At 43.6% G+C, this 21,863-nt stretch overlaps 1 protein-coding gene across 2 annotated transcripts; it reads right to left on the bottom strand.

The window, feature by feature from the left end:
- Window positions 1–1,808: 1,808 nt before the first annotated feature.
- Window positions 1,809–18,945, bottom strand: LOC117532992 (ephrin type-A receptor 4-A-like). 2 transcript variants are annotated; one of them, XM_034196615.1, is made up of 7 exons: window positions 17,770–18,934; window positions 15,900–16,109; window positions 13,778–13,927; window positions 13,201–13,397; window positions 8,946–9,107; window positions 4,781–5,857; window positions 1,813–3,192 (listed from the first exon to the last, which is right to left on the bottom strand). In XM_034196615.1, exons 1-6 carry the CDS (start codon window positions 17,818–17,820, stop codon window positions 5,743–5,745), a joined length of 885 nt encoding a protein of 294 aa, XP_034052506.1. In that variant the 5' UTR covers window positions 17,821–18,934; the 3' UTR covers window positions 1,813–3,192; window positions 4,781–5,742. The 2 variants fall into 2 exon arrangements, with proteins under 2 accessions (XP_034052507.1, XP_034052506.1); XM_034196616.1 differs by lacking the exon at window positions 4,781–5,857 and having other exon boundaries at window positions 1,809–3,192; window positions 17,770–18,945.
- Between the last annotated feature and the right edge of the window lie 2,918 nt (window positions 18,946–21,863).

Genomic DNA, 21,863 nt, shown 5'->3' with positions numbered 1-21,863 from the left:
CACATCAGTACTGGATAAACGTAACAATCACACTTTTGCATTATCAGTGTTTTCACCCGTAAAAAGGGTCATGGGCTTGAATGCCTTGGGGACTCTTTTCTTGGGCCCTCCCCACGAGAATGTGAAGTTTAAGAGAGGCTTTCCTGTCGGAGGTGTAGGGTTTTCCTGATTTCCCTGAGAGAGAAAGCATTCCAGTCCAATCATGGCAAATACCTGAACTTTTAACACGACCCTACTTACTTCAGTTTGCCAAGTCTAGCAGAGAGCCAGCTTTTCCTCCCCATGTAAGCTCCGATGTCCAACTCCTCGTCTGGGTTTCTTCCTCTCACTTTGTCTTTTTCTAATATCCTTTTCTTGCTTTCAGTCAAGGTCGCATTCAAGGCTTCACTTCGACTTACTGCCCGTCTTTTTTTCTTACAACAATAAAGCTTAGCCATGTTAGCAGCATCTCCAAACGCTAAGGTTGGCAATACCCAGGCTTTTTCTTTCAGCACCAGCGAGAATGACATTGATTGGGTGTGAAATATCTCAAAAAGTAATTGGTGCAAGGTCGAGAATGCACTTTGAACAAGTTGTCAAAAATCCATAGAGCAAAACAACCGTTTATCGAGTGATTCAAACCACTAATCTTTTTCATATTCCCTTCTAAGATTGCCAACAATCTGCAAATGAGACTCACTTTCCCTCCGAGGTCGATAAACATCTCCCCCTGCTAACTTCAGAGCTGTAATGTATGCATGCCTTGTGCTGGGGATTTCTCAGGAAATGTGTAAAGCGCTATTTGGCCCAACGTTGGCTGGAGATCTGTTTCTAAACATGCCCCCCCCCTCTTGCACACCACCTCTCCCGAGTCCTTATCAAAGACTCGGGACAATCAGTGGTTTATCGCTGCTGGAAGGGAGTGCAGGAAACAGATGTTGTTCTGATTAAACACACACACACACACACACACACACACAATTGCACCACACCAAGTACATGGTGCTCACTGCTGCTCCAAGGCCTGAGAGGATTTTAAGGCCAAGTCTTGGAGTCCAGAGTCATGATATCTGCTGAGCATGTGCTGCGAAGAGGGACATGTTGCCAACAAACTGGCCTTTTCTTGCGAGTGTGTGTGTGTGTGTGTTTAGGTTAAATAGAAAGCGAAAACGAGGCCAAGAAACTGCTTGATGTGCTACCTTGGCCTCTTCCTTTTGTTACGTAACCCCTCCATTATGTGCAATCATATAAAGCAGTAATCAAAGCATGATAGTAATCAGCTCTCCTCTGCACACATAATGACTGCAATAAGTGATGACAACGCTTATGGCCTTAGCCTCAGACACTGTGTGTGTGTGTGTGTGTGTCTTTAGTAGGGTCACCACATTTAGTGTCTAAGTGTTCTTTGTTCCACCTCTCTTCTCCTCTTTCACTTCCTCTCAGCCTACAGTAAGTATATCTTTTACCCACTAACCCTTTCAGCCCTCACTATGTTGACTGCCTTACCTTTCAATCTCTCTTGTGCTATATTCCCCGTGGAGTAGGCCTATGGACAGTGCTGTGTGTGTGTGTGTTTGTGAGAGTCGCACGCGGGAAGAAAAAACAGATAGAGATAAGGAAAAAGATTGTAAGCTAGAGTTAAGTGTGTGTGTGTCTGACATGGGCAGGAAAAAAGAACGAGATAAGGAAACAGATTGGAAGCTGGATCAAAGTGCGTCCCTGTGTGTGTGTGTGTGTGTGTGTGTGTGTGTGTGTGTGTGTGTGTGTGTGTGTGTGTGTGTGTGTGTGTGTGTGTGTGTGTGTGTGTGTGTGAATGAGAGGCACAGAGATCATCGTATGGTTTCTACTTTATTAAGAATGCACTTTGGCACCCTTTTATTTTCTTCACTTTAGGCTATTATTTTACAAACTAGATATAAAAGGACATAAATAAATGACATAAGTTACATGTACCTAGAGCTCCTGGACAAAAGTCAAACAAACAAGGCCGAAAGAAACATGATCATGTTGAAAACAAAAGTACAAAACAGATGGAGAGGATGTTAGATCTACATGGCTAGATCAAACGGCATCGGAAGGCAAACAATTACAAACATTAACTCTTGTTATTTTTTTTCTTCTTTTTCTTTTTGAAATCGTCCAACATTTAAAGGAAAAAAAGTATTTTACAGTACATTCTGGTTTCCTTCTCCTTCCCAACACGTCTTGCATATTTCCAAACAGGTCCTTTTCGATAGGTCAAACCCAAAGGAACATCGCAGTGCCAACAAAAGGACCGAGCAGTAGAGCTGTATTAAGGACGGAGGTGTTGTGTTTTATGAAGCGTCATTTACCAGTTCAGAAACATTCGCACTAGAGATAAATCAACAAAAAGCATATAGTCCATTGGGTAAACCTGTAGCTGTATGATGTGCTCTGGAAAAATAAAATACCCAAGTTTCCCTTCTTCATCCCCCTTCTTTGATCCTTTGTTGTGTTCCTTGAACTGCTTCCATCCTGACATTTTCTCCTTGACTTGTCACGAGCTCGGAGAGCGCAAACTCTCGTCCGTGTGTCTCCGTGTGTCTCCGTGTGTCTCCGTGTGTCTCCGTGTGTCTCCGTGTTACCCCCAAACCTGCATTCCAGAAAGCTGTTAAACAACTGCAGCTGCTGAGTAGAGTTTGCACGAGGGGTAGCAACACACCTTGGCTTTTTAGACGACACGGAAGCGAAGAAAATAGTCCGGGGTTTTTTTCTTCTTCATGTCAAAAACAATACGTCTGTTCTCGTCTCTTTCTCCACAGTGGCATGAAAACAGACACAATCACTGATAGTACTTCAAATATGTTGTCACTCATACACACACACACTCCTACACACACACATGCGCACAACCCATCACATTCGCACGCTCAAATCAAACGTTTGTTACTTTACATGCAAACAAAATAAAATGAAACTTTCAAAATAAAAGTACAACGTCCGCTGGAGCAGGCTTCTTGATTATATTACATTCTTCTTATTGTCTCTTTTTTTAAGCTGTTTAAATCATTCATCGTTGTTCCAGGTCATTGCTGGGCGGCCAAAAGCGCGTTTCGGCTAGTTTTTGTTGTGACGGCGGAAGTCCAGGACGGATTTGTCGCTCCATGGAGGAGGAGAAAGGGAGGAGGAAGACAAAGTGGAAGAATTCAGAGTCGTGGCGAGAAAGACCCTTTCTGTGATGGACGGCAGCAGCTGGGGAGAAAGGGAAAGGGAGGCTGCATCAGTCATGGTGGTTTAGAATATAAACAATTTCTGCTTGGCATCGAGTCCTAAGCAACAATCCTCTCCTCCTCCGTGGAACATTGGACTCATCTGCTAAACAAAGTGGGCCGCCGCACAGGGGGAAATATGGATTTTGTGGCAACGATGTATTAACTTGTGTGCGCCACATGCTGCCGTGTGTACATAATATATGAAACATGCCCTTGACTTATTGGCACACACACTCCGACACACATTCAACCAGCTGGGCGAACGCGCTGTAGATTCAGTGCAACCACACAATGCTCTTCTGTGATGCCAACGGAAATAAATCCGTTTGTTAAGCCTTCGACATTCCTCCAGCAGGAATGTGATTAATCGCAGCAAATGACTTTCAATATTTAATGTAGGTTTGGTTTGATGTTTAAATTGTTTGTACATGAAGTAAATGTTTGCATGTCGAAAGATGAATGGGTTTAAACTGTTTTTCAATACTTCGTGTTATTAAATGCGTATAAATTGGATCAGGATGGACGATGCACCGAACGTATACCGCAACTATTATCATTATTTAGTTATTGTGTTTCGTTTCTCACGCATGTTTTGTCTTCTCGAATCTTAGGTTTTGTCATACATCATTTCAGGGTTTCAAACTGCTGCTCGGATCTAACGAGCTATTTAAAAATATCAGCAATGGCCCCTCAAGTTTATTATCTGGATTTTTCACACATTTAATCGACAAAACGACTAAATGAGAAGCCCATTAAAAATGATCAACATAACTGTTAGGGGCAGCGTTATTTAAAATCAACACAGACCACAGCCTCCAACATTCCCATAACGTTTCATTTGACCCTCGTCAAACAACACTAAAACAATTGATTGGTGGAGTTATTGATTGAATTAGTTTGACTTAGTACTAAACCTGATTAACTGGCGACTACGTGTACACAATGTGGTCATAAATGTAACTAATGAGTTAAATTAGGTGAGATCAGTCTTGGTATTGCTCAGTAAGCAAAATGCATGCTCTATTCACTTGTTAGCATGACTTTATTTGTGTGAAACAATCTCAGTAAATGTCAAAATGACATGGATTGACTATTAAGAGAGAAAATAAGTGGTATCTGTTGCATTTAAATGAGTCAACATGAGAGCAATTCTTCTATCTAAGACCTTCCTGGTACCACGGGAAACATTTGTGTGTTCGCTCAAGAAAAAGCGGCAAAAAAAATCCCCTCTTCCTTCTCTTCCCTGGAAAGTATTTTGTCTCTCTGGTGGCACCGTGTTCGGCTGATTGTGAGTCAGCGGCTGATTCATTCCTCTCATTATTATTCCCGCAGCATCGGGCCGTCAGACTGATCACAGACCAGCGGCTATTGATCTGCTGTGGCGCGACCCACTTGTTAATTAACAGTTTCAGGAGCTGATGAAACAGAGGGGGGGTCTAAAGAATCTTTAAGGCACTCTGTGCTAGACATAGTTGATATTAGAAGCATGCTGCAATAATAAAGAGACTTCAGATCCAATATCGTTGCTGGTGCTGAATCGAAAAAAGAAAAGTTGTATCGATTCTCACCTTGATGACAGATTGAGTAATCCTGTTTATCTTCTTGGCGATGCCGATGATTCATTCTGCATCCATGTTGCGTCCTTTTGTTCCAATAAATCCTGCCAATACATTCCTTCATTCACGCGTCCAATTTAGAAAAAGCCAGCTGTCCATCTAAAGTGTTGAGGAAGAGTCCTTCAGAAGCCGGAGGAGGGGTGTTTCAGATGGGAGATGAGTGGAGGAAGAATCCAAATTGTGTGTTTATCTGAGGTGTGGGAGGGCATTATTTTGAGGAAGACAGGGGAGTGGGAAGGCTCCTCTGGAAGATCATAGACATTGTCAGAAACGTCCCGAGGGCAACGAAATACAGCGTTCTGGGAGAAAAACGAGGCCAAAAAAACAAAAAGCCCCCCCACTGAATCCAACCCTCAACCTCTCAGAGATTCACTGTTTATACACGACGGTCAGGATCCTCCATTTTGTCTGAGAAGATATCCAGCTGAGAGAGAACAATGGTGGCCGGGGGTTAGCCTGCGAGTCCCACACAAACACTTCATGTACAATAAACAAAGTCACAGGAAATCAAAGAAATCTGCTCCGCGGATTATTCCAGAAAGAAAGTTCCAGAAACTGCCGAGAGAAGGAGGAAGAAAAGGTAAGGTCTCCCCCCCCTCCCTCGCTTTTCCTTCCAGACCATTAAAGGCACTCCAGATTGGCCTCTCGGAAGCACTTTTCCAGCCGTCTATCCATAAAATGCTTCAGAAAGAAGCGTCCCGTTCTCCAAAAACAACAAAAAAGGGCAAGGTAAAAGTCTGATTCTTTAAAAAAAAAAGCATCTTCTTTTCTTTTAGATCCAATTTAAAGTGCATGGATGAGGTAAACTATTTTTCTCCATAGTTTACTTGTCTCTTTTTTATATGTATTTACTTTTTATGTTATTTATTTTATTTAACGCTTCCTTTTCCTTCTTTATTTCGTGTTGAAATCGCTCAGACGGGAACCATTCTGCCTTGCATCTGTTGCATTTGGGACAGCATTCCCTGGACGCTGGTCAGGATTTTGTTCTGGTGTGCAGACGAGGAGATGCCGATGCGCCCCATGTCCCTGCAAAGGATAAGGGAACAAAAACCTTTTAGGAACAGGGACAACGATAACACACATGTCGGCCTGGTGATGGTTTTCACAGCCTTGCTCTGGAGAACTGTCCTGACACTTTAACGGCTGTTTAAGGGATTTCACTTGCCAACACAGCAATCCTAATCCTGTAATCTTAACGGCAGAGAAATGAAAATATAACCGACAAGTGACAGACTGAGAAACATTTAACACACGTGGACTTTGCAAAATGTGTCGCAGATTGATTCTGCTCTTATATACACATATCTGCTTTCTCGCTGAGAGATATAGGAGGAGATTGACTCTTCATATAACTACTTTTAACTTGTACCAACTGGCATTATATTACTTCCTTATTTCTTTTATGTCTTAACTATATTAGGCTCTTTCACACCGGACTACTTTTCCCGTTTAGTTCCGTTAGTGCCTGGAATGTTGTGTTCACACCAAAAAGAGAACTTAGTTCAGAGAACTTTTACCCCATTGTTAGTGCCTGCTAGAGAGGTGGGACTTTCCTGGGGAGAAACAAGTACCACTTTCTGATTGGCTGGTTGCAAACCACGCCCCGTAAAACTCTGAAAAGCTTTGTGAAGCCGCCATTGTATTTCCTGGCATTAGCATTATTAGCATTAGCATTAGCCCCGCGCACCAACGGAGAGAGACTAACTTATGGCAACACAAAAGAAAACATGGGAGCGGTGGAGATGAGGAGGTGTCGGCGTTCTGGTGATTTACTCGGAAGCCAGTCCCCAACTCCGGGGACTTCCGGCCGGGGACTTCGGGTGGCAGTATACGCCGTGAAGTTGTTTGCGGCCTGCCAGTAAACCCAAAGCAGAAGAAGAAGAAGTGACGTCAGCGGCTCATTTGCGTAATCCTTCCTCAGGGAACTTATTCCGGTGTGAACGCGATCGGCTCTTAGTTCCATAGGGAAACTAAGTGCTGGGAACTAAGTACTGGGAACTAAGTGCTGGGAACTAGACCCAGGCCGTTGCACGCATCTCTGCTTGTCTAGCTGACATCTCTCAGTGGATGTCTGCTCACCACCTCAAGCTCAACCTTGACAAGACTGAGCTGCTCTTCCTCCCGGGAAAAGATTGTCCCACTCTTGACCTAACAATCAACATCGGCACCTCAGTTGTTTCCCCGACTCAGACTGCAAGGAATCTGGGTGTGACCCTAGATAACAACCTGTCCTTCACTGCAAACATCCCTACAACCCGCTGCTGCAGATACACGCTTTACAACATCAGGAGGATACGTCCCCAGCTGACTCAGAAAGCGACTCAGGTTCTGGTCCAGGCTCTCGTCATCTCACGCCTAGACTACTGCAACTCCCTCCTGGCTGGTCTACCTGCATGTGCCATCCGACCTCTGCAGCTCATCCAGAATGCAGCGGCTCATCTGGTCTTCAACCTTCCTAAATTCTCCCACACCACTCCGCTCCTCCGCTCCCTTCACTGGCTTCCGGTAACTGCTAGAATCCACTTCAAGACACTGGTACTTGCTTACCATGCTGCGAATGGATCTGGCCCTTCCTACATCCAGGACATGGTTAAACCGTACACCCCAGCGCGTGCACTACGCTCTGCATCAGCCAAACGACTCGCTGCACCCTCGCTGCGAGGGGGACCCAAGTTCCCATCGGCGAAAACACGTGGGTTTGCTGTCCTGGCTCCAAGATGGTGGAATGAGCTCCCCATTGACATCAGGACAGCAGATAGCTTACACACCTTCCGGGGGAGACTGAAAACTCATCTCTTTCGACTCCACTTCGAGCGATAGAATTATTAACAAAGCACTTATATACTAATAAAGGGCTGGATTACCTAAAGCCAGTTGAGTAGCACTTGAAATGTTTGGCTCTATGAAACCTGATGTACTTATATGATTCTGTTTTCTTCAAGGTTGTGTCTTCCTGGTCGAATGTACTTATTGTAAGTCGCTTTGGATAAAAGCGTCAGCTAAATGCAATGTAATGTAATGTAATGTAACTAAGTGCTGGGAACTAAGTGCTGGGTACTAAGTGCTGGGAACTAAGTGCTGGGAACTAAGTGCTGGGAACTAAGTGCTGGGAACTAAGTACTGGGAACTAAGAGCTGGGTACTAAGTGCTGGGAACTAAGAGCTGGGTACTAAGTGCTGGGAACTAAGTGCTGGGAACTAAGTGCTGGGAACTAAGTACTGGGAACTAAGAGCTGGGTACTAAGTGCTGGGAACTAAGTGCTGGGAACTAAGTACTGGGAACTAAGTGCTGGGTACTAAGTACTGGGAACTAAGAGCTGGGTACTAAGTGCTGGGAACTAAGAGCTGGGTACTAAGTGCTGGGAACTAAGTACTGGGAACTAAGTGCTGGGAACTAAGTACTGGGAACTAAGAGCTGGGTACTAAGTGCTGGGAACTAAGTGCTGGGAACTAAGTACTGGGAACTAAGTACTGGGTACTAAGTGCTGGGAACTAAGTACTGGGTACTAAGTACTGGGAACTAAGTGCTGGGTACTAAGTGCTGGGTACTAAGTGCTGGGAACTAAGTGCGGCAAGGGACTTGGTGTGAAAGCAGCTATTGTATGTTTTCCTGGAGGAGCGTGGGACTTAAAATGTTCTTTCCAACAACTTCGCTGTAGCTATTTTTTATATAAATAATAACGCCTTTCAATCTTGTGACAGATGTAACTGTACCATTTAACCCTTTGTAGAATTTAGTGGTGTTGCTAGGCAGAATATAAACCATCCAGGCTAGATGTTTTCTCCTGTTTTTTATGCTAAGTTAAGCTAACTACTGGATGTTGCTTCATATGTAACAGATTACAGTGATATCACATTTAAATAGGTGTTTGCAAAACCATTAAACTACGCAATTTCACTTTGCAGAAATGAAAAACATATTCTTGTGATGTATCCTTCAATTTCTAGAATAACTCATCTTATTCTTCATCTTAGTGTTTTAATAAGTGAACAATTCATCTTACAGTTTTGACCAAGTAAGTGCAAGTAAGACTAATAAATGTCCCACTAACTTGCACCTTCTTCCCCTCACTTTCTGTTTACTCCCCACCTTTTATATCCCCCTCCCCACTCACTCTTGTGTCATGTGCACCACGGCCTCTGGAGAGGTGTACCCGGCGGCGGTGAAGTTGTCCCGGTATTTCTCCATGCCGATGGCCTGCAGCCAGTCCTCCACCGTGCCCACGGATGAGGACGCCGCCTCGGGGCTCCCCGGCTCCAACAGGGTGGTGCTCGGCCTGGTGGGTGGAGGAGAGGACGGGGGGGAGTTAATAATAGTGTCATAACTTACAGACAGTGTTTGGTTCTCTAACTGTAGCCCAAAAACCACAATGTCTGACATAGGGTTGGCTTGAGAGGGAACATAGAGTGGTGCATTGAGGATTTGTTTTGTTAGCTGAACAGGATGTCAGCATCTCAAAGGGCTCCGTCGACAAAAAGCCAATGGGATTTGAACATTGAATTTCGGGAATAATGCGGAAAATAAAATATTTGGCAAAGAAACGTTTAGTTACAAAGGATAATCTCCACATGTACTCCACACACTTTTATGAATTTTGAAGCGTTAATGCGATCTCCAGAAGCAAAAAGGTAACGTTAGGCTATAAATGAACTTCACGTCTTCACCGCTAAGCTAAAGGCGGCTAATGTTGGGCGTCTCATTTCGTCACAATTGTTAACATAGAAGCTTCATACATTCACCAGTGGGGTGTTTACTGATATATTGTTTTGCTTTAGAACAAAACATCGCTTTTGGAAACAGCAGAACTTATATCTAAACTTTTAAACACGTTAAAAAAAAGGATTGACTTTCGGGCGAAGGAACCAGAAGTGGTGAAATGCTGACTCATATCCAGGTTTAGGGGCTACTTTCTTGCCTCTCTATTACATGATTTAAAGTATCTATATTCCTGGCTGTGATGCTGCGCTGAAGTATCATAAAGGTGTGACCAATCACCTCGTGCGATGACAGGAAGCTATCCTCAAGCTGTCAGAAAGCTTCATGCTACATTTCTCTCAAGCTTTTCCTCCTCCTGTGAGGTTCAGATCGCTTTTGTGTTACCGTCTTGTGGGTCCTACCAGAAACCGAGCCAAGCCAAACACAGTTCCTCTCCTGGGTGTGACCGACACACTTAGTTAATCCTTATTTTACAGAAAATACACAACCCAGGCACACCTCGGTGAGTTTTACCGCCCGCTGGAGGTCCTGCTCACATTCACATATTCATCAGCAGAATTACCTCCCGCTCTGTTCACTTCCTACTCTCTCCTTTTCTCAAGCTTTCCCTTTCTGTAGCAGTGCCGTCGGCCATGAAACATTTACATGGGGCCGGTGAGTCTGAGACGGTGGCGGTCTTGTTACGCTTTGGTACACACACACACACACACACACACACACACACACACACACACACACACACACACACACACACACACAATTAATGACCTCCAATTTGTCCCCATAAGGGAGGCGAGTCCCCACACGTGACTATGTAAACATATTTGGGTCCCCACAAGTATAGTAATGCTAGGCCACACACACACACACACGTTCTACTTCCCCCCTTCTCTCTTGTAACTGTAAAAGCTGCATTTATAGAATTCAGTTCTGCTAATTACTCCATGAGGACTCCCCTCTTGCTCTCTCTGTGTCCCATTAGGGTGAGAGTGTGTTTTTCTCACACACTCGTTAAAGTCAAACAGACTGCGGCTAGTCTGTAAACACACGTAGGTCATCCCGAACACATTTAGCCGCTCGAGAGTAATGGTGTTGGAGCCGCCGAGGTCATGTTTGTTTTTAACTCGCCGTTACATCGTAATTCCCCCCCCCTACATTCCTGAGTGTGCAGCACCATTAAACCTGGTTTGCAGAAAAATCCATTACAGATGGTGTTTGTGCTGAAAAGTGCCAAACGTCGCTGGTAGATAATGTTTAATGGTGAATGTAAACACCAACGAGAGAAATGGAGTGTGTGTGTGTGTGTGTGTGTGTGTGTGTGTGTGTGTGTGTGTGTGTGTGTGTGTGTGTGTGTGTGTGTGTGTGTGTGTGTGTGTGTGTGTGTGTGTGTGTGAGAGAGGGGTAGAATGTCACGTACTTAATACATTGTGCAGTAAATAGGTTGCATAGGTGTGTTTATGCACATTAAACACAGCAAATGTGCAGGTTTTAGCTGCTAACTTTGAACTGTGCTTTGTTTTTAAAGACAGCTGGAGCATTCCATGATAGGGCTATAAAGCGTATTTCTGGTTTGGAAGCGTTGTGTGTGTGTGTGTGGTGTTTTAGTCGAGCCAAATTCATAAACACAGTTGCAAAGAATATGTGAAACCAACGTGTATACTAGTTATACTCCTGGATTGTGTGACTTTTTTCTAAAAGGTTGGGATATTACGAACATTTTCAGCTAATTAATCACATTTTAAATGGTGAATCCATATTTTACAACCTAACTTATGTTCCTAAGTTGGTGGTGGCTTTCAAAGAAACCTGTGTGCTCACTGCAGTCTTGATTATGCTTACTTCAGGTGTATATCAGTATGTAGTGTCTCTACTTTAAAGAGTCCTCTCCTGTTGATGTTCAGGTGTATATCAGTATGTAGTGTCTCTACTTTAAAGAGTCCTCTCCTGTTGATGTTCAGGTGTATATCAGTATGTAGTGTCTCTACTTTAAAGAGTCCTCTCCTGCTGATGTTCAGGTGTATATCAGTATGTAGTGTCTCTACTTTAAAGAGTCCTCTCCTGCTGATGTTCAGGTGTATATCAGTATGTAGTGTCTCTACTTTAAAGAGTCCTCTCCTGTTGATGTTCACGTGTATATCAGTATGTAGTGTCTCTACTTTAAAGAGTCCTCTCCTGCTGATGTTCAGGTGTATATCAGTATGTAGTGTCTCTACTTTAAAGAGTCCTCTCCTGCTGATGTTCAGGTGTATATCAGTATGTAGTGTCTCTACTTTAAAGAGTCCTCTCCTGCTGATGTTCAGGTGTATATCAGTATGTAGTGTCTCTACTTTAAAGAGTCCTCTCCTGTTGATGTTCACGTGTATATCAGTATGTAGTGTCTCTACTTTAAAGAGTCCTCTCCTGCTGATGTTCAGGTGTATATCAGTATGTAGTGTCTCTACTTTAAAGAGTCCTCTCCTGCTGATGTTCAGGTGTATATCAGTATGTAGTGTCTCTACTTTAAAGAGTCCTCTCCTGCTGATGTTCAGGTGTATATCAGTATGTAGTGTCTCTACTTTAAAGAGTCCTCTCCAGCTGATGTTCAGGTGTATATCAGTATGTAGGTTCTCTACTTTAAAGAGTCCTCTCCTGCTGATGTTCAGGTGTATATCAGTATGTAGTGTCTCTACTTTAAAGAGTCCTCTCCTGCTGATGTTCAGGTGTATATCAGTATGTAGTGTCTCTACTTTAAAGAGTCCTCTCCTGCTGATGTTCAGATGTATATCAGTATGTAGTGTCTCTACTTTAAAGAGTCCTCTCCTGCTGATGTTCAGGTGTATATCAGTATGTAGTGTCTCTACTTTAAAGAGTCCTCTCCTGCTGATGTTCAGGTGTATATCAGTATGTAGTGTCTCTACTTTAAAGAGTCCTCTCCTGCTGATGTTCAGATGTATATCAGTATGTGGTGTCTCTACTTTAAAGAGTCCTCTCCTGCTGATGTTCAGGTGTATATCAGTATGTAGTGTCTCTACTTTAAAGAGTCCTCTCCTGCTGATGTTCAGGTGTATATCAGTATGTAGTGTCTCTACTTTAAAGAGTCCTTCCTGTGACATGTCTCCATGCTTTAATGTTCAAAAAGCTCTTTATTGTTCTCATACTGCAGCATCTCTTTTCACCCTCTGTCTGAAACCAGAGCCCAGTCTGCTCTAATTGGTTAGCTGGCCGCCTCTATTGTGATTGGTCAACCGCTTAGAGATGTCCCGCCTCTTAGTCTATCACTTACAATGTGTTGGAGCGCTAGCCATTAAAAGCGCAATTTTTACTTAATGATGTCATTATGTTATGGAAGTAAACAAAGGAGTCCGATCGAAACAATCTGTGTTTTTCGGCTGTGAAACAAAAACGAGTGTCGCGTTTTTTTTGTATAATAAAGTATTAAACATAAGAAGTACAATAACCGCTTAGAGAGGTCCCGCCTCTTAGTCTATCACGTACAATGTGTTGGAGCGCTAGCCAATTGAAGCGCGAGTGTTACATAGTGACAGTTCAATAGAAACTCCATCTGAAGGGAACTTTGGGATTTAAGCCTTTGCAGACCATTTACATGCACACAAATAACACATTACAGGAAAGGGAAACACCCCTATTTTTCTTTGATTGTGGTGCCTCCTCACCTGACAGCCGTCTCCCCTCCGGTCCTCTTCAGAGTGTTGGGGTTTCGGATCAGTTTGTCCAGCATGTTGACGATCTGTCCGAACTTCGGCCGGTCGGCCCTCTCTCGCTGCCAGCAGTCCAGCATGAGTTGGTGCAGGGCCACGGGGCAGTCCATGGGGGGGGGCAGTCGGTAGCCCTCATCGATCGCCTTGATCACCTAAACACGAGATCAATGGTACTGTAAGTGGCAAATTAAAAGTTTGATAACACCCTCTCCTAACGTTATACCCACATAATTTGTATCCACATTACTTCAGGCACCTACGCAAGACATTTGGAAATGCATAAATACAATTATTTATCATCATTAGCGCCGATAGATGTAATGTTTAATGAGAAAAGGGAATATATCGATGCAGTTTTATCACCCCTGGAGGCAATTTGATTACAACTTAATATGATGAATTATCTTTTGAAAACGTCTGACAGCACACATGCAACTGGGAATTATTACTCAAGCTGCGAAATCAAACCTAATTCCCGCTGTATATTATTTATGTTCGTCCCCGTGTTTAATTACATTTCCTCACGACTTACGTCTTGGTTGCTCATGTCCCAGTATGGTCGCTCGCCGTATGACATCACCTCCCACATGACGACGCCGTAGCTCCACACGTCGCTGGCCGAGGTGAACTTCCTGTAAGCGATGGCCTCGGGGGCCGTCCAGCGGATGGGGATCTTCCCTCCCTGTAATTGAAAGATGGGATCATTAATGAAAGCCAACAAGCAAGGAAGACCACATGCTCCCCCAACACAGGTGGGAAGTAGTGGAGTACAAATACTTCGTTGCTGTACTTAAGTACATTTGTCTGGTATCAGTACTTTACTCCACTACTTATTTTTCTGACGACTTTTCATTTTAACTTCTTACATGTTGAACACAAATACCTGTACTTTCTACTTCTTACATGTTGAACACAAACACCTGTACTTTCTACTTCTTACATGTTGAACACAAATACCTGTACTTTCTACTTCTTACATGTTGAACTCAAATACCTGTACTTTCTACTTCTTACATGTTGAACTCAAATACCTGTACTTTCTACTTCTTACATGTTGAACTCAAATACCTGTACTTTCTACTTCTTACATGTTGAACACAAATACATGTACTGTCTACTTCTTACATGTTGAACACAAATACCTGTACTTTCTACTTCTTACATGTTGAACACAAATACCTGTACTTTCTACTTCTCACATGTTGAACTCAAATACCTGTACTTTCTACTTCTTACATGTTGAACTCAAATACCTGTACCTTCTACTTCTTACATGTTGAACACAAATACCTGTACTTTCTACTTCTCACATGTTGAACACAAATACCTGTACTTTCTACTTCTTACATGTTGAACACAAATACCTGTACTTTCTACTTCTTACATGTTGAACTCAAATACCTGTACCTTCTACTTCTTACATGTTGAACACAAATAGCTGTACTTTCTACTTCTTACATGTTGAACACAAATACCTGTACTTTCTACTTCTTACATGTTGAACTCAAATACCTGTACTTTCTACTTCTTACATGTTGAACTCAAATACCTGTACTTTCTACTTCTTACATGTTGAACCCAAATACCTGTACTTTCTACTTCTTACATGTTGAACTCAAATACCTGTACTTTCTACTTCTTACATGTTGAACACAAATACCTGTACTTTCTACTTCTTACATGTTGAACTCAAATACCTGTACTTTCTACTTCTTACATGTTGAACTCAAATACCTGTACTTTCTACTTCTCACATGTTGAACTCAAATACTTGTACTTTCTACTTCTTACATGTTGAACTCAAATACCTGTACTTTCTACTTCTCACATGTTGAACTCAAATACCTGTACTTTCTACTTCTTACATGTTGAACTCAAATACCTGTACTTTCTACTTCTTTCATGTTGAACACTAATACCTGTACTTTCTACTTCTTACATGTTGAACACAAATACCTGTACTTTCTACTTCTTACATGTTGAACTCAAATACCTGTACTTTCTACTTCTCTCATTTTCCAAACAGCTGGTTCCTTTAGTTTGAATGTGTGTTTGATGCGTGATCATTATTCTTTAGAGTCATTGCGTGCCTATTGATTTGAACACGATCCGTGTATCCATCATTTCCTGGTCTTCTCTAAAGAAGAGGGACCAATGGAAACGTTGTCATGTTGCCGTTGTTCAGCATGGAAACATTCATTAGCTAACAATGACATTATTGTTCTATTGATATAAAGGGAGGTCAGGTACTCTTTAAAGCAGCTGCTAGTTATGGGTACTTTTTACTGAAGTACACTTCAAAGCCTTTACTTTGGCTTGAGCAAAGAAGTTTAGTCAGTACTTCTACTTTCACCAGAGTATTTTTAAACACGAGTATCTGTACTTCTACTTGAGTAAAGGATGTGTGTACTTGTGCCCTCTCTGTCCCCCTAAGTCTATATGGCCTGGACTCCCAAGAAGTGAGAACAGAACTAGGTCAAAAAGCTTTTAGATATGCTGCCCCTTCTGCTTGGAATAATGTACAGAAGGAGCTGAAACTGTCAGATTTGATCACTATGGGGGAATTCAAGTCCATCTTATAGGAAGAGTTATAGAGTTTGATGGCCAATGAGACTCTACCTGGTTAAATAAAGGATATATGTATAAATGCTCACCCTGGTGGTGTACGCAGCCTCCGGGTCGTCCTCCAGCACTCGGGACATGCCGAAGTCGGACACCTTGCACACCAGGTTGCTGTTCACCAGGATGTTTCGAGCCGCCAGGTCTCTGTGAACGTAGCTCATGTCCGACAGGTACTTCATGCCCGACGCGATGCCACGCAGGATGCCCACCAGCTGGATCACCGTGAAGCGCCCGTCGTTCTTCTGCAGGGGGACAAATGAAAGCTTTAGCGCAAGTTCAATAAGGAAGACCTAACACGAGTCACTTACACGTCACTCTATGGCTCCCTTCCCCCCTCATTAAATACGAGGGCGTCACCCCTCAGCAGCCAATCGCTGCACATGCTAAATGCCTTAAATGCCTGCTCTTCCTCCCTGTCAGTTGTCATTGCAGATGATCACACGCAACCCGCCTCCACCCCTCTCGCCTCCTGTCTCCTTCAGGACAAAGCTAAACCTTCCTCCTTCAGACCGGTCTCACCTACTCATCACCACCACCAGTGTCTAGACCCCGGGGATTTCATCGGAGCGGTGCTTTCCCTCCTGAATGATTATCTTGCAAACCGGGGCCTAATCGCCAAACACCATTACATTCTCCTGTTGTATTATCATGGCAATCATTTCATTCATATGACGTGTAAACAATAAATATGTAATCCTTACATCACGTCTCTCCGGTTTGAAATGTAATGTTTAGTCAACATCATCTCACTGGCATATTTACTGTTTCACCTCAACATACAACTGCAAACATTTCACATTTGTCCTGGTGGCAATAATGATAACTCTATTACTATGACTGTATTTCTACTATTATATATTTTGAATTGATTTCATTAGATAGAGAATTTAATAAATATTGAACACAGAGCATGAAACTAAAGTGATGGTGTCTCAATTTTAATACATTATTTTTAACGTTTGCTGTCAGAGAATATTTGGGGCATTTGTAGACTCATACTAGTTACGGATTGTTTTGTTTCGTACATGTTAATATGTGTTTTTATGAGTTTTTATATACAATTAATACAGCTACTCTTATGTTAACAGTTAGGGATGTTGATAATCCTTACAGTGTGTTACTTATGAAGCACTGCTAGTCGGCATGTAACTGTATGGATTATAACAACAACAAACATCTAAAATAGTTCATAATACAAATTGCAATGAAACTGTTAGCAATAAGAGTTATGAGAAAACAATTAAAAGCCTCCCTGTATTTACTTACAACAACAACAACAACAACAACAACAACAACAAGGTGTTATTGGTGCAACGTGACCAGTACAGCATGTTCCTTTGTAATTCCCTTTGTGAGTGTATTCTCTGGATAAAGCATTATGGTTGCACTCAAAGGGCCGGTTGTAATTTTAATTATATATAAATATACATATGTAAATATATAGTATATATTAAATAATGTATTATATTACATTGTTGGCCCTGCATTGGATTATTATCAGTTCTGGTAATATCTTCCTAAATTACTACGTCTGAGTCTAGGGCAAATCATTGAAAGCAAATATTCAACAATTACACCTCTTGTATTGTATATTGTATTCTTTGCAAGCTCTTGCGGGCCACATAAAATGAGGTCGCGGGCCGGATTTGGCCCCCGGGCCTTGAGTTTGACACCCCTGATCTAAAACCTCAAAGTGAACCCTGGAATCACGGAGGTGAAACCTGCGCCAACCTCCTCGCCGGAAAACACAGTAAGTCGATCAAGGAGAGGATGGAGATTAGGACGAATGTTTGTGAACCAACGCTTGTAATTTGAGGGGGGGGGGGTGACATTACAGAGATGGGATCAGCAGCAGCGTGCTACAGTCACACACATGTGCGCAGACAGAAACGCATGACTGACCCTCAGGAATGCGTCCAGCGATCCGTTCTCCATGTACTCTGTGATGATCATCACGGGCTTACCTAGGGAGAGGGGGGAGAGAGAGGCAGATGATTATGGGGGTAAACGATGCACATCACAGCAGGGAGGTTCTCCAGGGAATGTGTGAGTGTGTGTTAGGCCATCCATCTCTGTCCCGTAGTGATTTAATTAGCTCCGTGTTACGGTTGCCCTGACGTCCCTCGTCTTCCCCTGCACATGCAAAGGCATCTCTGCTGTGATGTAGAAGCTTTTAAACAACAACTGAAGACCTATAAATAACAACTGGAGACCCATCTTTTCACATTGGCTTTTGTTTCTACTTGAGATGTGTGTGATGTGTTCCGTTCTTATGTGTGCTCCTTTCGGACTCTTCGTGGTCTGTGTTTTTGTTAACCTTCTGCCTCATGTCGTACTGATCGGTCTTCATTTGAACTGTTGTTCTTTATTGTGAAGCACTTTGTGAATTGTATTTCTGTGAAAGGTGCTATACTAAATAAACATATTATATTATTATTATTACTGAAACACAACACCAGTGATGTAATGTAGTGAAGTACATTCACCCAATTGTTGTACTTTAGCACGATTTCAGCTTACTTGTACTTTACTTGGAGTATCAGTTTGTGTGTTTACGCAAATATGAATTGACGTTAGACGCATTATCCGAATCACAGTCACTCACCCTCTGACTAGCTATTTATGTCCCTCGCTGTCTCTTTGCCCCCTCTTTCTCCTCTGCCACCTTAGGCTGCATCTGTCACTCTCCTCTCTATCGCTTTCTCTCTTTTCCCCCTGATCTCTGGCCTCTCTCGCCCCATCCCTCTGTCTTCCCATCTCCCGTCTCATGGGGAAGCGTCTGTGTCTTTATCTGAGTCTGGGCAGGCTGTAGGGAGGGTGGACTTTCCCTGGTGGGTCTGTGTCTGTCTTTGTCTATAGGATGAGGGGGGATAGCGGTCATGAGGAGAGGAGAAAGAGAGACAGGAAGGGAGGGTGTTTTTGTCCTAAAATGGCAGCAAGCTGGTGTCCAACCCGCCATGAACAACACATGCTAAAAAAAGTGCTGCTACAGATTCCTCCTAGAAAAGTGCTAGTCTTTGCGTTTCCATTTTAAATGCAGATTTAACGCCAACGCAGAGGGGAGGTGAAATGCACCCTGGGAGAAAAAAAAGACTGCAGCAGTTGGCAGCTGAAGTCTTGAAGGTGAAGTTCCTCCATCCACGGCAGGATTTTTGCCAAAAGGCCGTCAGTCACCGCCTTACCCGCCGCGTGATTGGCACCCCATTAATTACAGGGCGCTGCGGCGATGCCCCCAAAAAAGAGGAGGTTGAGTTAGAGACGGGGGGCCCTCTTTGTCAGCCATCTTTGTTCCCTTTGTTGCCTGTCTGTGCCCCCAGGCTGCCGGTGATTGACAGCTCCCGAATCAAGTCTGAGGAGCGTCTGACCTGCGACCTTAAACTCTCGCCTCCCTAGCCCCGCCCCCTTCCTCCCTCACCATTTGCATGCTAATTCCGTGTTTACTGAAAACGCCCTGCCGCCTTTGGCAATGAACTCTGGGCGAGGGGCCGATTATCACCTGCCAACAAAACAGGGGAAGGGGAGAAGCGCAACACGGGGACAAACGTTGGACAAATGCTCTCCAGAGGCCCCGGCGTTTGCAGCGAACAAAGATCTGGCTTTTTAAACGCAGATCTATTTTAAATTAGCACGCTCTCACTTTTATGTAAATCAGATGTTAAACACATCCCGAGCTGTAACGGGGGCTGGGTTTTAATTACACACTAGCATGATGGAAGCTTATACAGGCTCCAAGATGGTGGACTACAGCCAGCAGTCCCTGGTGAGAGATTTCAGCACATTTATGTATTTCAGTGTCTATTTGGAGTTCCTCCATAATTAATGAGGCTTAATTGTCTCTGTTGGACATGCCAGCATACTGAGGCCAGATTGAGCATTCCTTTTAACTTGATTGTAATGGAGACGGGAGTGCCATTCAATTAATGGATTTTTAATAGATTCTGCAAACACACTCAAGTGTGAAGGAGTAATCTGCCCCGACCTAGTGTCAGGCTCCCAGAAGTAAGAGTGGATGGAGATGGAGGTGGAGCTGTTGATCCTCTTGCTTTAGATCTCCCTCTCTCATGTTGAATCCTGTCTCTGCTGTAGCTCTTCTGTTTCTCCTCCTCTGTCTCGCTCCGTCTCTCTCAGCCTCCGCTTCAGTGCTTCCACCTCCGCTTTCCCTCTCTGTCGTTCCCACTGTTGTTCTCTGTCTTTCGTCCAATCCATCAGCCACTAACCGCCTTCCTGTCTCTTCCTGTCCGCATCTCTATTCGCACCTTCGCTGTCTGCTGCTCGTCTCCGATTTCTTCCCCTTCCTCCTGTCCATCTGTCCGCCTTCTCTCTTGTTTTCCTCACAAGGTCTGAGAGGTCATTCCCCGTGGTGAGAGGTGTGAGAGGTGATAAGCAATTCTGCCTCTGCCGCTGTTCACTTTCAGCTGCGACTGAATGTGTGTATGTGTGTGGTGTGTGGTGTGTGTGTTTGTGTGTGTGTGAGAGAGACGCTGTTATCTAGCACAGATAGAGCCAGGCTGTTGTGTCACGACACATTAAGACACTTCATCCATCTAACCCAGGCTGGCCATCAGCTATGGTAACACTCACGCACACATGTGTGCAATCAAAGGTGTGTGTACAATGATGTAGAAGGACATATATATACAAGAAATATAACGTTATACAATGTAGTAAAGGACACAGAATGTGATCATTATGGTTATTAATGTTAAGAGCAGATTGTGTGTGAACTCAAGACAAGGCCTCAAAAACTGTGGAAGGTTAAACGAGAAGGCCATTTTCAGTAGGTTCAGGTAAAGTATTCTTCTCATTCTCTGGAGTTAATGGGGTACGAAGTTACGGAGCAGTAACTACCCTCTCATGTGCTGGAAAACTAAGAAGGGCAAGTGTTGGTCAATGTAGTGCAAATAACTCGCCCATGGACACGGAAACGTGTACAAAAACATATGTGAAAAAGGGTTACAACAAAGAATAGGGGAGGTGGTTTATCGTCGTTCAGTCAGCCAATAGGAAACAAGGATGCTTTAGCTATACAAATGCTAATACAACATTTGTTCAACAGCATGATCCCGGGGTCTGCTCGGTCTTTGTTTTCTGTCTAAAAGAAAGTTATTTTGCATCGTACTGTTCGAGTTTTAGGGCTACGAAATTGTCGAGAAGGAGGCCCGTACTCTTTAAGATCTCTTCCAACAACAAGACATCCAAAAAGCATGGTGGTAAAGGGAGGAGGAAACAAAGAGACGGAAAGGAGAGAGCGCCCAGGGCGGAGGGAGAAGTGGCCGAGCAGCAGCAGATAGAGGAGGGATAAGGTATCACTCCCTAACCCCAAACACATTTACAGCTGACACCATGATTAATGAGCCTGGTTCCCCGCTACAGGGCCTGTTCTTGGACCCATTAGACCCCCCTCCAAACTGCCCTGATACCTCTAAATCTCTAAATCTACCTCCCCCTTCCCAACGAACGCTAGACCCCTTCCATCTGGACAAAACCCACCTGGGGATACCCCGGATGGGACACGTATATGTAAAATACGGGACTCTTAGAACAGATGCAACACGAGTGGTCGTATATCACGAGACACTGTAGCTTTGCATGCATTAAAACACACACAAATGCCCCCAACACACACACCCACACACACACACACACACACACAAACAAACACACCCACACACACACACACACACACACACCACACACACACACCACACAATACACATACACACACACACACACACACACACACACACACACACACACACACACACCTTTGGCTAGTAAAGATGGCTTTGTCCCTAAACCCACCCTTTCTCCAAAGTCACCCAAAACTGCAGACTGGGTTTGAAATGATTTATTGTTATGTGATTTCTTTTTTAAAGGGAGAAAGCAGAAATGAATGTCCTTTCTGTGTTATTATAATAAGAAAGTCATTGTGTGTGTGTGTGGTGTGGTGTGGTGTGGTGTGTGTGTGTGTGTGTGCGTGTGGTGTGCGTGTGTGT

The sequence above is a fragment of the Gymnodraco acuticeps genome, unplaced genomic scaffold, assembly GCF_902827175.1.
Source record: "Gymnodraco acuticeps unplaced genomic scaffold, fGymAcu1.1, whole genome shotgun sequence".
In the NCBI taxonomy this organism is placed as follows: domain Eukaryota; kingdom Metazoa; phylum Chordata; class Actinopteri; order Perciformes; family Bathydraconidae; genus Gymnodraco; species Gymnodraco acuticeps.
The sequence above is the reverse complement of the archived record's forward strand: the minus strand, read 5'-3'. Positions and strand labels throughout refer to the sequence as shown.